The sequence below is a fragment of the Mauremys mutica genome, chromosome 4 (genome assembly GCF_020497125.1).
Source record: "Mauremys mutica isolate MM-2020 ecotype Southern chromosome 4, ASM2049712v1, whole genome shotgun sequence".
Taxonomy (NCBI): Eukaryota; Metazoa; Chordata; order Testudines; family Geoemydidae; genus Mauremys; species Mauremys mutica.
The window spans coordinates 98,360,628-98,377,251 of NC_059075.1; the positions used below are offsets into that span (position 1 = coordinate 98,360,628).

The 16,624-nt window shown below is 39.6% G+C and overlaps 1 protein-coding gene across 3 annotated transcripts in view; it reads left to right on the forward strand.

The window, feature by feature from the left end:
• Nucleotides 1-16,624, forward strand: part of SBF2 (SET binding factor 2) — a 595,592-nt gene that overhangs the window by 531,728 nt on the left and 47,240 nt on the right. For all 3 annotated transcript variants that reach the window (XM_045015032.1, XM_045015034.1, XM_045015033.1), the window contains 3 exons: nucleotides 967-1,151; nucleotides 4,664-4,840; nucleotides 15,778-15,879. In XM_045015032.1, coding sequence (XP_044870967.1) covers nucleotides 967-1,151; nucleotides 4,664-4,840; nucleotides 15,778-15,879 — 464 coding nt within the window. The remainder of the gene's footprint in view (nucleotides 1-966; nucleotides 1,152-4,663; nucleotides 4,841-15,777; nucleotides 15,880-16,624) is intronic.

Below are 16,624 nucleotides of genomic sequence, written 5' to 3' on the forward strand. Positions count from 1 at the left end.
GAACAATTTAGCTTCATGGGGGCCCCTGTGGCACAGGGCCCCAGGCAATTGCCTTGCTTGCTACCCCTACCGCCAGCCTTGGCTTTTAGATTCAGAAAAAAACAGTTATTGTGGCACAGGTGGGCCAGGGAGTTTTTATAGCATGTTGGGGGGGCCTCAGAAGAAAAATGTTGAGAACCTCTGCACTAAACCATTCAAACATCTGTCAAAATGTAATTGTGGGGCATATGCCCATAACAAGGGACATGCTTAAAATCAATGTAGGCATGAATATTTAAATACTAAACTTCATAAAATAATCCATGATTGTGGCTTTAAATACTGTAATTACTATTATTCAAGCTCAAATATGGAATAACATCATGAAGTTTAATATGTTGATTGCTTATGTTGATATTAATTTTAATTACAGTAAGAAGTAATGGGGCACTCTGTTATTTCATATGAGGTACTTTCAGTTGTTGAGGAAAAACCTAATGTGATAGCGGGATATTCCTAGTAGATAAGCTCCCGAAATAACAGGCCTGAAGCAAGGAAAGCTATAGAAATTTGTCCATAGTACTGAAAAGATCACTTAGCACTTTCATTAAATGCAAATTAATTATTAGCAAATTATAATTTATTTCAGAACCATGTATAGATTTTATAGCAAACACTATTAATACAATACAATGTTTATCAGTCTGTAGAGTATTAAATGTTTGACTAGTTTTGATCAGGATCTCACATTGTATTACTGTACTGTAGTTTAATTTGGAGAATTTTAAATGTGAAATTATTCCAATTTGGGATTATTTCTTTCCAATGCATGATATTTGTTCCATTCTATAAATAATCCAAATGATATCTGCAAACACCTTACTTTAAAAAGTATACTTATGTATGCATGCTTCAGTGTGTGTATTCTACAAAACTTCATTTGTATGAGAGAGAGATTGTTTTGTAACATTTTTAATCTTTGTGAAGGTGTATGGGCAAGTCTTCGTTCTAGCAATCGATTTATCAGCACTCAGGCGCCATTCATTGATGTCGGTGCAAGACTAGCAGGGAAAGATAACCCAGCGTCATACAGTAACAGTTCATTTTTGCAAAACCAGCTTCTGAAACGCCAAGCTGCCCTCTACATATTCGGAGAAAAATCTCAGTTAAGGGTAATGTCTATCTTCCTTATGCGTTAAAAGAATTTTTGTTTGGTTGGGCTTAATTTTTTTTATAGATAAATAACAAAAGAATGTTTTAGATCAGTGGTTCCCAAATTTGTTCCGCTGCTTGTGCAGGGAAAGCCCCTGGTGGGCCAGGCTGGTTTGTGTACCTGCCATGTCTACAGGTTCGGCCGATCGTAGCTCCTAGTGGCCACGGTTCACTGCTCCAGGCCAATGGGAGCTGCTGAAAGCCCCTCGGCCCTCGCCACTTCCAGCAGCTCCCATTGGCCTTGAGCAGCGAACCACAGCCACTGGGAGCCGCGACCAGGTGAACCTGCAGACGCGGCAGGTACACAAACCGGCCTGGCCCGCCACGGGCTTTCTCTGCACAAGCGGCGGAACGAGTTTGGGAACCACTGTTCTAGATATAACAGATGGTTAACTTTTCTTAACGTGTAAACTCTCATAGAGATTCTGAATAGTATTGGCTATGCAGACACATATCCACATTTTTATTGTCTTGTTATGCACTAGGTTGCTGTGTAGAATATATTAATATTTAATGCAATATAACCCAGCACAAGATAAGGTAGTCGAATGTGTATTGTCAATGATTCAGTGGATCACAGAGTAACACATTTCCCTTTGTGTTCATTTATATTTAAGAATCATAAGGGTCAGACTCAAACTCAGACAAATTGGGAGATTTTGAAATACAAAGTAAAGCTGACATAGAGGAAAGCTGATAGATTTCAAAATAGCTTACTTTGGGAGTATGCACAATGTTGGAGGAATGGAAAGCTTTGCATGAAAAAGCAGAAAATTCCACTACTATCCCCAGAAATTTGAGGCAAACAGTAATGTTTGGAAGATCTAGGTAGTGCCACCTTTCTGGTAGCTACAAATCTCCACCTGCATATTTTTCATCCACACTTTTCATCATGAATATAACTCAGGTTCCCTCACTTAAACACATACCGGTATACCACTCTACATCTCCTTCACCTTGATGACAATTCACTTTCCTTAGCACTGTCCCTACTTTCCATTCATCTAACTTGTGTACCAGCATGCAGTCCAGTGCATTCAATAATAAAGCTAAAAGATTAATGCCAGTGAGAAAAGCCTTTTTTTTAAGCTTTGGAAAAAAAATTTGCTGTTCTGATATTGAGATTTTAAATGTGTTTTTTTTTTAGAAGTACATTTTAAAAAGACAAAATCATGAAAATTATAGACTGGCCATTGACCATAGTAAGCAGTCATGACACATGATACATAAACAGATATAATTATTATAAGAATCAATATAGCATGATATTAAAGTAAATCTGAGGAGAACTAAAGTACATCCCATGATATATAAAATCACTTAACTTAAAAGATTATTTGTTGAATTATCTTTTAGACATGTCATGAGCCATATATTTCTTCAGATTTTGGATCTTTAGGACATCCACTACATGTTCTTTTGATATTGAAGCTCATAGAAACAGTTGTCCTGGTTTTAATGTCCTACAGTGATTAATAGATTATGGTGGGCCAACTGTCATTTATCTGTCTCTGTGAGTAGACAGCTGTTTGACTTTGGCTTTTAAATTAAAAAAAAACCATACTTTTACTGCTGGTGACATTTAGCCTTAGGCTTTCAAGTGTTTGCCAAGCTTTTGTTGGTTACTTGCAAAATATTGTAGAAGCTGCCAGGGCCATAGTAAAGTTAACTGAGTACTAGATGCCATTTCTAATATTAGTTCCCCTGAGAATCTGCTTTATTCCATTAAATACAGCATTAGTTTGATTAGGTTAGCAGAAAAATGAGAAAAAATGGCCAGTAGATCTCATTTTCCCTGCTTTCCTCTCAGCATCATTATATTATCATTACATTTTAGCAGCATAAAGACAAGCCAGACCCTCAGATGGTGTAAATTAGCCAAATTCCATTGACTTTACAGTGGAGCTATACCAATTTACACCATCTGACAAGCTAGCCTAATGGGTCTGGGTTTCTCGTTTTCCCAGCTTTTTCAGCCTGACGCCCTGTGAGACCTCTCTATTTATCAAGTGTAGAGAGTTCCAGGCCCTATTTTAGGTATGTCAGAGCAGCTTCTAAAGAAAATTAATCAGACTTTTCTTTTCAAGGCCTTCAGTAATGCCTATTTGGTAAAAGTTATTTCTTCTAGTTGTATTTTCCAGGTCATCATGATTTTTTTCATAATTCTCCAATCTGTTTTTCAGCGAGATAATTTCACCCATAAAGTCATTAGTTTCAGTACCACTTTTGGGTAATTCATTTTCTAAGTATGGTATGTGAAATTTAACATTAGGCATCCCTCTAAAAAGGCCACATATATCTTCCGAAATTGTATCAAGTCTGAGTTTCAGATATTCTCTCAGTTCTGCTATGTGTTGAGCTAAGCTTTGTATAGATGTAGATACCTCAGCTTGCAATGACTGTTTAGGTGAGTCAGCTGCCCTGTATCTTTTGTTGTTGTTGTTTTTTTAACCACAGGAATCCATCTCTAATCCTTCTTACTTTATTCAGGAAGTTAGTTTTAGCTTGACAGAAACTTTTCTTGTCTGTTTAAAAAAAAGGTTTCAAATGAACTGGTGTGGGATGAGCTAAAAAAATGAGGCAGCCTTCTTACCAATATGTCCCACTCCCGAATCCTAAGCTTTATTACTCACACATTTCAGATCAGAAAACTCAATGTTTATATATTGAGAGAGAATTGTGGTGTGAGGGCAGGACTAGGACCTAGGAACTTCTGAATATTTATTCTGGTTTGGATACTTAGTCTCTTTGTAGCCTTTGACAAAAAATGTCTTTTCTTCAAATTCCCCATCAGTAATTTGAAGCTAGAAAGTGCTTTATAAATACCAATTACTATTATTGCAGATGTGCTCTGTACCCGCACACTGCAGGTCTTGGGCTTTTCTATCAGAAGAGTCCAAAAAGAATAGATAATCTTGCATACCATCAGTTAGAAGTGATATGGCTAGGTATTCTAACAGACAATCATCTACCATTAAATTCCCTTGTCTTTAGTGATTTAAGTCAAAACCTTCAATTGAACTTAATAAATAAAAAATATTAATTGCCCATTCCGATTGAAACAATTACTCTGTAATCAAGCATCAAGCTCTTGAGTTCATATTTATCAAATAATTTAATTTTTAATGATACTGTAACTGTTCACAGAAGTCCAATCTCATTTCAAAAGTTAGGAAGGTCTACTAAATGACAACTTTATTTACTATTCACATAGAATAGAATAGAAGTATTTAACATCCATTTTTATTGTGGGTGGTGGATGGAGGGAGTATATTTTGTATCTTTTGCAAGGGTGTTGTAAGAATCATTTTGTACTAGGCAATTTCTTATGGAAAAAATTAAACGTAATTTGTGTTTGGAAATTCTTAGCATTAAAGCAATATCTTTGAAAGCATCTTTTCTCACATAGATACTTTGCATGAAGAATATGCTTGTCCGATGAATAATGTGTCGTCGTCTTATTCGTCCACAGGGCTTCAAACTTGATTTTGCTTTGAATTGTGAATTTGTGGCTGTTGAGTTCAGTGACATCCGACAGGTGAAAACTAGTTTTAAAAAGATGATGAGGGTTTGTGTTCCCAGTACTATTCCTACAGATTCTGAAGTAACATTCCTTAAGGCACTTGGTGAATCAGAGTGGTTCCCACAGGTAATTCATATGGCAGATGCTTCTAAAATGTATATGTAGTACTGTTTACCCAGAATAAATTCTGATCTCTGCTGACAGAGAAATATGTGTTGTTCTTACCAACAAACCTTTCTCTTTGTTCCTTGTAATTACATTGCATTAAATCAGTTATATCATTATACAGACATTAACTATTATTTTAATACTGCATTAAGAGTTACTGATGTGAGATATATTTGACAACTAGACAGTGTAATTCATTGTCCCTTATAAAAATGCCAGAATACAAATTAGCTTTTTTACTGTCTATATTAATTTTTATGGCCTTGATTGCATAAAACTTTAATTCTTCTGTTTCCCATTAAAGTTAGATAAAAATACAAAAGTAGAACAATAAAATAAATATGCAAGGTGAATAATAAATTGGCTATTTTATTTTAACTCATACACCCATTCTGCATTTCTGTATATACCTTCATTTAATAGATAAACTAGTCTATCTGTGAGCTATTAATAGTCAAACATGGAGAAGCTCTCATATAAAAGTCCTCAGTGCAATTGATATTTTGAGAAATTGTCTACTAATCTCTCCCTTTCCTTCCTCTTCCCACACACATTCACACAGAGATTAGCCAAATGAAAATATGATTAGGGATGTCTTTTGCAGGATTCAAGTGAGTGGGGTTGTGGTAAATTAAGCTCTTTGTAAATCATAATAAGTATGAACATTTTTGGACAACTAGATGTTATGTTATGTTAAGCTGTTGTTGAACAAATGCTCTTAAAAATATAATAAAACAGGATAGATCCTTTTTGTTATGATAGCCTCTCAAGGAGAACACTTGCACTAAACAGACAAAGAGTGAATAATGCAGTAGCTCTGGAAATTAAACACCAAGGCCCATATTTTTGCCTGTCCTGTGTAGCAGAGCATGGGGGGATTCCTTACACCTCCTTACTCCCTTGTGTTTTTGCACTATGCCAGCACTTCCAATGTATGGGAGATAGTTGGCTTCATAGAGCTGCTGTGTCCACTCCCTTGCTCAAATGGGTGAAAATGTGGGAGTGGGGTGGATCCTTGACTCCTCCACCCTGCCAACATGCTCAGTAGCATAGTTACACCAGCATGTTGGGGTGCATATGCACTGGGTATAGATTTGTCAGACCATGTTCCCTCCTTGAAGAAGCAGGGAGATAGGGAGATTGTGGGAGTCACAGTGTCCCTTCAGCAGTGCTCCAGGTGCACAACAACGATGTGCTTCTCTTGCTTTGGACTAGATGATAATGTCACACATTAGCCCTAATTCAGTATTAAGACATTTTCTTGGTGCTAAACTAAAATAATACACAGTGTGGTTATAAATACAAACTGGAAAGCTAGTGTGAGTTTATATTTAATTTGCCATTTTTTAGACCATGCCTATGAGAAAACGCAGATCTTCATCCTGTAGATTTGTTTTTAGTATACAGGATTTTCCTCGGCTGGAGAAGAGAGAAATAAATTACACAATTTGTGTTTTAATCCTGTTTAAAAAGGCTGAATGATTCTTTAAAATGAAGTACATAAATAAGAAAAAATGAAGTGTTCTGCAGTATTTTATTAAGTTAGCATAATGCACATTAGATTCAAATTAAGAAATTTAAAGTAATAATGTTGTGCTTTCGTTTAAATATATTCAGCTTTCCGTGTGGCTCCTTTTATTTGAAAGATAACGTAGGCTTCCAGACAGCTACCCTACTGCTTATTGTTTGATAGGCTGTTCAATTGTATCTATTACACATTTCAGTTGCAATTACAGTTATAATTGAGTTGCAATTATTTTCTAAATCCTTAATGACTATGTGAGCATTGAAAGAAGTTGGGCATTTATAATGAGGATGAATATACTTTTTAATCCTCTTCGAGTGATTCCATACACATATTCCACTGTAGGTATGTGCACTGGTGTGGAGAGTTTTTCCTAGCGTACCTATGGGGCCGTCATGCATGCATCCTGCCTTTCCTTGTGCCCAGAGCCAAGGTGTAAAGGGTGGAGCCACCCCCCTCAGTTCCTTCTTACTGTCGGTGGTTGGACATTGTTGTTATGCATTTAGTACGCCCTTTTGTCATTAAAGAAAACAAAAGCCTTGCATATACTTTGTTATAGTTCATAGTGTTTAGTGGTACTCATTCATCCATTTGGACTTTTCTTTATTTTATTTAATTTTGTTTCAATATTCTAATTGTACTAGTTTTCCAAACAAACTTTGTCTCAGTAGTAGGAGAGCTTATGCCAAGATCTCATGGCATCAAACCTTGGTCCAGGTGTCGCAAGCGACGCCCATTAATAACCCTCCCTCTCACTGTTTGAGATGCTTGGATGAGGACCACATAAGGGACCAGTGTCCAGTCTGCCACAGATTTAAATCAAGGACGAAGAAGCAGAGAAGTGCACCTTCAACACTATTGCATGGAATCCACTCCTTGCCTGGCATCAGATCCCATTTGGTCTCTGCAGGGGAGCTCATCCAGCACTCCTTCAATGAGTGCTCCCCTCAGCCTTGCCATCTGACAGAGATCTTCACCAGAGCTGTGTCTAAGGAAGCACAAGTGCCCTCTGGCTAGCCTCAGCCTGGGACCATCTCATAGTGGCTGTCATAGACTGGAGTTGTTGGCTCCAGTGCCTATTATGGGGCCATGGAGATAGGCTGCTGTCTTCAGGGACTGTGAAGGATCCAACATCTCTTCTGAGTGTCATACAACCTCCTCTCTTAGGGCAGGTCTATGCCACCGCTTGAGTTGATGCAACTTATGTCTCTCATGGGTGTGAAAAAGCCACCCCCCTGAGCGATGCAAGTTACAGCATGTAAGTGCTGTCTACACCAGTGCTATGTCAGCGGAAGATGCACTTCCATCTGTCATGGAGGTGGAGCAATTATGCTGACAGGAGAGCGCTCTCCCATTGGCATAGAACATAGAACTATACTAGACACACTACAGTGGTGCAGTTGCATCGATGTAGTGCTTCTAGGGCAGACCTGCCCTTAGTATCAACAATGCCAGAGGCTGTGCAGCTGTCTTTCAGTACTGGATTCCCCATTTACTCTAGGGGGGAGGTCCTCTATCAGTATCAGTGCAAACTGGGCAGACTTTGGCACTGGTATTAGTGTCTGCTTCAATACCCTTAGTTTCAGGGATGGTACCATCTTGTCAGCATTGTCAACAATGGTATCTAGGCCTCCAATACGTATTCAGCAACATTTGGTACCAATAACTAGGAAGACACCAATGCAGCCACCAGTTCTGTTGTCCTGGTGCAGATCTTGGTACCAGTCTCCAGTGACTCTTCCCAGTGTTGCTCCACCCTGGCCTTCAGAGTACTCATACTCCTAATCAGAATCAGAAGTGGGTTCTTACACTTCCCACTGTAAAGAGTCCAGGGTGTCATTGAGAATCTGATCTTGCTTTTAGGTATTCAGATGGAGGAAAATCTTGACAAACTTGTTTATATTGTACACCCAACTACAAGCAGGGAAGGGAGCTCTCTCTGTAAACTAGGCAATAATGCAGCTTATTAAGTCACTCCTGCAAACTTCATTCTCTGTGTCCCCTGTAGCTAAGTATACCCAGTGAAATATCAGGTTCCGTCCCAAGGTTTTGAACAGTTTTAGTCGCATCCTGTACCAGGTTCACTAGTGGTAGCTGGAGTAAATGAAAAGCATCACCAAAGTCAAGCTAAGGCTACCCCAAAAGAAAAGGATGCAAAAAAGCTAAACTTTTTTAGATGGAAGGTTTATTCAGCTGCTGGTTACAACTTAGAATTGTCAGCCACCATGCCTTGTTGACTTGGGAGGCAATGTCTAAATTTATAAATAAGTTACCAGAAGACTCTAGGGATGAATTCCAATCCATCTTAGTGGAAGGTCATCTGGTCTCCCGATTGGCCCTGAAGGCTTCCTTGGACACAGCAGACTCTGTGTGAGGGTCATGACGATGGCAGTAACTATGCACCATTCATCCTGGTTACAGTCTAGATGCAACCACAGAGCATAGAGGAGGAGGCCCCTCCGCCTTCTGCTTCCTCAGTTGCTTTTTCTAGGCAACCTCAGGCCTCGGAGCAACATGTTTTAGTCCTCAGTCAAGAACAGCATATCTACCATCTCGGATCTCCCTGTTCCTTTCCCTTCCTTTGGGAGCAAGTTATTCCATGCCCTATAGGCATAGCAAACCATCACTTCAGACTACTGGGTACTAAGCACAATGGACTCAGCATATATATCCTGCAGTGTCTTTCTATTTCTTCCCCCACCATCTGTCCCTTTTCAGGGACCCATGTCATAAGTGTGTTCTAAAACAAGTTCAGACTCTACATTTTTAAGGAAGAAGTGGGACCGCTTAAAACTTTAAATGGAGTGGAGATTAGGGATTATCTTGGAATGGCACAATATCTGAACGAATATTTTGCCTCGGTCTTTAATGAGGCTAATGAAGGGCTAAGGAATAGTGATAGAGGGACTGATGGGAATGAAGATATGGGGGTAGACATTACGGTATCTGAGGTAGAAGCCAAACTCGAACAGCTAAACGGAAGTAAATCGGGGGGCCCGGATAATCTTCATCCTAGAATATTAAGGGAATTGGCGAGTGAAATTGCAAGCCCGTTAGCGATGATTTTTAATAAATCTCTAAACTCGGGGGTTGTACCGTTTGACTGGAGATTAGCTAATATAGTTCCTATATTCAAGAAGGGGAAAAAAAGTGACCCGGGTAACTACAGGCCTGTTAGTTTAACATCTGTAGTATGCAAAGTCATGGAAAAATTTTTAAAGGAGAGAGTGGTTACGGACCTTGAGGCCGATGGCAACTGGGACAAATTACAGCATGGTTTTACGAAAGGTAGATCGTGCCAAACCAACCTGATCTCCTTCTTTGAGAAAGTAACAGATTTTTTAGACAAGGGAAATGCAGTGGATCTAATATATCTTGATTTCAGTAAGGCGTTTGATACGATACCGCATGAGGAATTACTGGTTAAATTGGAAAAGATGGGGATCGAAATGAAAATCCAGAGGTGGATAAGGAGCTGGTTAAAGGGGAGACTGCAGAGGGTCGTATTGAAGGGGGAACTGTTGGGTTGGAGGGGGGTTACCAGTGGAGTTCCTCAAGGTTCGGTTTTGGGTCCAATTTTATTCAATCTATTTATCGCTGACCTGGGAACCAAGAGTAGGAGTGGGCTCATAAAGTTTGCGGATGACACCAAGTTGGGAGGTATTGCAAATTCGGAAAAGGATCGGGTTATCCTCCAGGGAGATTTGGATGACCTTGTAAACTGGAGTATTAGTAACAGGATGAAATTCAATAGTGAGAAGTGTAAGGTTATGCATTTAGGGATGACTAACAAGAACTTTAGTTATAAGCTGGGGACGCACCAGTTGGAAGTAACGGAGGAGGAGAAGGACCTAGGAGTCCTGGTTGATCGTAGGATGACTATAAGTAGGCAATGTGATGTGGCCGTTAAAAAAGCTAATGCGGTCTTGGGATGCATTAGGCGAGGTATTTCTAGTAGGGATAAGGAGGTGCTAGTCCCGTTATATAAGGCGTTGGTAAGACCTCATTTGGAGTATTGTGTGCAGTTTTGGTCTCCCATGTTTAAGAAGGATGAATTCAAACTGGAACGGGTACAAAGAAGGGCCACTAGAATGATCCGAGGAATGGAAAGCCTGTCGTATGAAAGGAGACTTGAGGAGCTCGGTTTGTTTTCCTTAACCAAAAGAAGGATAAGAGGAGATATGATTGCACTCTTTAAATATATCAGAGGGATAAATACCAGGGAAGGAGAGGAATTATTTCAGCTCAGTGCTAATGTGGACACGAGGACAAACGGATATAAATTGTCAGTCAGGAAATTTAGGCTTGAAATTAGATGAAGGTTTCTAACCATCAGAGGAGTGCAATTCTGGAACAGCCTACCAAAGGAAACAGTGGGGGCGAAGGACCTCCATGACTTTAAGATTAAGCTAGATAAGTTTATGGAGGAGATGGTATGATAGGATAACGGGCTTAGTCAATAGGTCAATTAAGTGCCACACTGGTAATTAGTACAATGGGTCAATGATAGGATATTGTTAGCCTTTTTCCAGAGGGTATGGCTGGAGAGTCTTGCCTGCATGCTCGGGGTTCCGCTGACCGCCATATTTGGGGTCGGGAAGGAATTTTCCTCCAGGGTAGATTGGCAGTGGCCCTGGAAGTTTTTTGCCTTCCTCCGAAGCATGGGGCAGGGGTCGCTTGCTTAAGGAGTGGGTGGATCGGCTTATGTGGCCTGCATCTTGCAGGAGGTCAGACTAGATGATCATAATGGTCCCTTCTGATCTTGAATTCTATGATTCTATGATTCTATGATTCCTTTGGAGCTACAGAGGGAGTACCTTGTCTGCATCAAGGCATGGGGTTTTATTCCCGGTATTTCCCTAATACCCAAAGCAAGAGGGTTCTTGGGCCTAGTCTAGACCTTCAAAACCTGAATAGATACATCAGAAAGTTGAAGTTCCACATGGTTTCCATTGTGTCAATTATACTTCTCTATATCCAGGTGATTGGTATGCTGCCCTCATCTTACAGATGCCTTTTTCTGTTTGGCAATCCACCCTGGCCACAGAAGGTTTCTGAGGTTCATGGTAAGAGGAGGAGATAACCAGTTCACCATAATTCCCTTTGGCCTATTGTCAGCACTGACGGTTTTTACCAAGTGCATGGTGAGAGCAGCAGTTTATCTCTGCCATTGAGTTGTCCAGGTATATCCGTACTTGGACAATTGGTTGGTACAGGGCTGCTGCAGTCAACAGAGGGAAAGCAGCATATATCAAATCCTCCATTTGTTCAGCTGCTTAGGCCTGATAATAAACAGAAAAATCAGTTTAATCTCCATTTCAAATAAGAGTTTATTGTTGCAGCCCTAGACTCAACTTCAGTCTGGGCTTATCTTCCCCAACCAAGGTTTCTGGCTACACAGGACCTCTGTGCAGCATTCAAAGAACAATCACAATACAGAGCTGCCTCAAGCTTGTATGGTGCATGTCTTCCTGTACATATGTGACCCAACATACTGGGATCCATCTGTGGGGTATGCAGACATGGCTAAAGTCAGGCTACTGCCCTCACATACACCATCTGGACAAATTGGTATGCATCACAGCCAGAATGTCGTCATCCCTGGATTGGTGGATGGACCAGAACAATGTGTGAAGGGGAGGTCCTATTCTTACCAACTATCTCATCTGTGATTTTGGTAATGGATACTACTACTTTGGGCTGAAGAGCTCATTTGTGGGATCTGCAAGCTCAGGGCATGTGGTCCCTTCATAAGGTCAAACTACACATACATGTTCTTGAATTGCATGCAATATTTCAAAAGTATCAGCAGTTCCTGCCATACAGTCAGGGCAAGACTACACAGGTGCTCACTGACAACACCACAGCTATATTTTACATAAACAAGCAAGAGGTTATCAGGTCACACAACTTTTGTCAGGGGGCTGTAAAGCTGTGGAATTTTTGTATATAGAACTCTATAACTCTCAAGGCCTCACACCTGCATGGAGTTCAGAATTGCCTGGCAGACCAGCTAAGCAGATCATTCAGCCTTGATCACGAGTGGTGTCTCAACCCAAGAGTAGTAAGATCAGTACTTTGGGTGCAGGGAATTCCTACAGTGGATCTGGTTTCAGCTCAGCAAAACAGGAAATGTTATAAATAAGATACAAGAAGTGGGTGCAGCTTAGGCCTCATCCTAAATTCCTATCCAAGGTACTATCTGACTGTCTCCTAAATCAGCCAATATACTTACTGGTCTTTTTTTACTGTAAGTCACGTGCTCATAAAGATGAACAAAAGCTCTATACTCTGGATGTATGCCAAATTTACCTAAATAGCACTAAGCCCTTTCTTCCCAACTCTTTGTTTCCTATGTGGAAAGAATGAGAGATCCTATTGTACTGGCACAACAACTCTTTAAATGGATTGCATTGCTATGGTCTATACTGCTGAAGTTTGATGCCCCCTGTGAAATTGTCAGCACATTGAATTCGGGCACATTTGGCTTCTGCTGTCATGAGAATCATAGGGTTAGGAGGGACTGTAAGGGTCATCTAGTCTAACCCTCTGCCAAGATGCAGGATTTGTTGTGTCTAAACCATCCAAGACAGATGGCTCTCCAGCCTCCTTTTGAAAACCTCAATTGAAGGAGCTTCCACAACCTCCCTAGGCAGCCTGTTCCATTGTCCTATTGTAAGAACAGTAGGAAGTTTTTCCTGAGATTTAATCTAAATCTGCTATGCTGTAATTTGAACCTATTGTCCTGCCTTCTCTGGCAAGAGAGAGCAACTTTTCTCCATCTTTTTTATGGCAGCCTTTCAAGTATTTGAGAACCACTATCATGTCCCTTCTTAATCGCCTCTTTTCCAAACAAAACTTACTCAGTTCCTTCAGCATTTGCTCATATGGCTTGCATTCCATCCCTTTGATCATCTTTGTTGCTTGCCTCTATATCCTTTCCAGATTCTCTACATCCTTTATATACATTGGTGATCAAAATTGGACATACTATTCCAGCTGAGGCCTGCCCAGTAAAGCGTTTCTATCATCTCCCGTGACTTGCATGCATTTCTCCAGCTTACTTATCAGCATGTCATGCGGGACTGTGTCAAAAGCCTTGCTGAAGTCCGAGTTTAGTATGTCTACTATATTCTCCCTATTGACCAAACCAGTTACCCTGTCAAAGAAGGAAATCAAGTTGGTTTGGCATGAATTGTTCTTAGTAAATCCATGCTGGCTGCTAGTAATTAGCCCTTCATCCTTCAGGTATTCATAACTTGAATGTTTTATACATTGATACCTGGGAAGCTACTAGAGCAAAGTCAGGTGGTCTATAGTTCCTTGGCTCCTCCTTTCCCCCCTTCTTTAAATGTTCCTATTGTTAACATTTGTAGAGTGGTGATGTGGTCCTCTGTACATACCTTTGCTAGCCATTATGCAACTACTGCAGCATCACAAGATGATGTGAATATGGGGAAAGCAGTCCTACAGCCCTTCTTCAGAAGAGACTCCTAGGCCCACCTCCATTGAGAAACAGCTTGGAGCTGCAGTGGAATACACAATCACTCAAAGAAGAAAAATGGTTACTTATCTTCTCATAGCTTGTTCTCGAATATGTCCATTCCACAACCCAACCTTTTCCCCAACTCATCAGATTCTATCTTCTAAGATTCTGGTATGAAAAAATGAAAGGAGGGGTAGGGCTGTTCCACCCATTATATCCCTGGGCTCCGATCAGGGGGAAGCTAAGATGCGTGTGTAGCTGCCCCTACAGGTACTGCTAGGGAAAACTCTCCAGCACCCATGCATGAGATGCGTACACACTTACAGTGGAATAGACATACAACGCATCTCAAACAACAATTACAAGGAGTTAAGTAACAGTTTTGTATTTATGTATCATAAGTATTTTAAATACTTCTGTAGTATAAGTATTTTTCCCTTTTACATCTTTTGGTAACAGAATAAATGCTATTTAATAAAGGCTCAGAATATGAAAGATGAATTTTCTAAAGTTATGTCTTGTTTGGGAGTCTCTAAGGCAGACTCTGTCTTTCACTTTCTTTCTCCACCTTCCCTCTGTTCTCCCTGAGTCCTTTCTCTTGTACTCTCCTTTCGCAGCTGATTCTTTTTCTTTTTTTTACATCCATGAACCTAGATTTGTCTTATATTGTGTCTTTGCACCTACATTGCTTTCTTTCCTGTAACATAGTCAACATCTTTTCCATTCCTCACTTTCAAGCTTTGAGACTTTTCACTGTTAATCTTAATCTTGTTTGGATTGTGTCCAATACAACACGCAATGGGTTTCCTCCTACTGTTGAAAACTGAAATAGCCATGTTCGGCCTACATTAAAGCTGCTTACACAAGTGTGTTCTACTGTGACATTTGATCTTGGATTACCATACACCATACAAATGGTAGAAACTAAAAACAGAAAGTTTCTCATTTTTAGGAATAAAATTGTTATTCATTATATAAATCAGGAAAATGTTCGCAAAATATGAGCTTGATAACAAGAAAGAGACTCCAATCCTACAAACACTTTTCAGCACACATGTAAATATAATCCCATAAGGAGTCACACTGAAATCAATAGGACTGTTCATGAGGGTAAAGTTACAACTGTGCTTAAGTGTTTGTAGGACTAGTACCATAATGAATACTTGAGCATATACTTGCCCACATCCCAGCCAGCCTGGCCAAAAACAAAATATAAGAGAAAAAAGAGTTGATCTATTTCCATAAAACAGAAACTTGCTTTCTAAATGAATAAATTTAAAATTCTGAAGAGTTTGAACAATCGACATTCTCTGTAGATTTTGTTAAAGAAAAATTAACTCATCAGTTACGTACCCAGTAAAATAGACAGACAACAAATATATGCTTAAATATTTGGTTACCATTTATTCAATACACAAAGTACACTCACCTGCAGAGAAAACAGCACACGTGTCTAACTTCTTTTAATATTAACATTTGACAGACAGCGGATTTGTTAAATATGTGTGATCAGAGATTTCACGCAATTTAATAAAATCACTGGAAATATGATATGGATAGTATAAAGATGCTTAATAATATGGTAACATCTTGTTAAACAGAATGATACGGTAATTATCTTACTGTGTTTCACTGATATAATGATTATTGCTTTGTCTCTGATATTTACCTGGCAAGGATTTGTAAACCTGTTAAAACTTCCTAAATAAAATAAACGGTTTAATATTTAGATAGATAGATAGATAGATATAAAAATGTATTTAATATATTTAATATTTATAGTTTAAATCATGAATGGTATGATATGAATCTATAAGCATTCGGCAATATTAACAGATTAATTCTGCACTCTTAGTATGTTACTTATTTTTTTATATTATGTAGCTTCACAGGATAATGCAATTGGGTGTGGTGATATCAGAGCTCCTTGAGAATGGTTCTTCAGTTATGGTTTGTTTGGAAGATGGTTGGGATATTACTGCACAGGTAAGCTGCTATTACAAATGTGTGAATGGTGGGAGCTAGTAAACACCAAGCATGAGATTTTGGCCACTTAGCTGTAATTTTCTCACAACTTTAAACAACAAATTCCTAAACACAACCTGTCCTGGCAGCAGGGAAAAGGCAAGGGCTACCTGGATCTGTCCCCACTCTTCATCCACTTTGATTTTCAAATCCCAAACAAGCAGTCAAAACAGTATGCTTTCACCCAAGGTCTTGATGGCCCTGCACAATTCAAGGGCCTAACCAAGGTCTGCAGCCCTGTGCAGACTACTGCATGAGGAAAGGCTAAAATTCCCCACAAGAACTTGCTTAACTTTGTGGCTGAAACACATTTTGGCACACAAGGTGAGTTGATGGGCATTACACCCTTATCTCTACCATTATGTGTTCGAGAGACTCTTTCCCATGCACACTCACAGTTCTGACCCTGTAGCATCTGCTGCCAGAACAAATTACCAAAGTATAGATCTTGTGAAACAAATCATGCATTAAATGAAAAGCGACAGCTGAGCCATTCAGTGAGTAGATTGTGCCTGTGTAAATGCATCATAATCCAAAAGGTACATGCAGCAAATCAGTAATTCTGTCAGATTGTTTAAGAACCTGACACACAACTCATAGCTCTGTACAAACAAAAGCACAAATGAAACTTAACACTGTCCACTCCTCCATTTTTAAATTATAAGGGAGGAGTGGAGGGATATAGACAGAGCAGGAAGAGACCCAG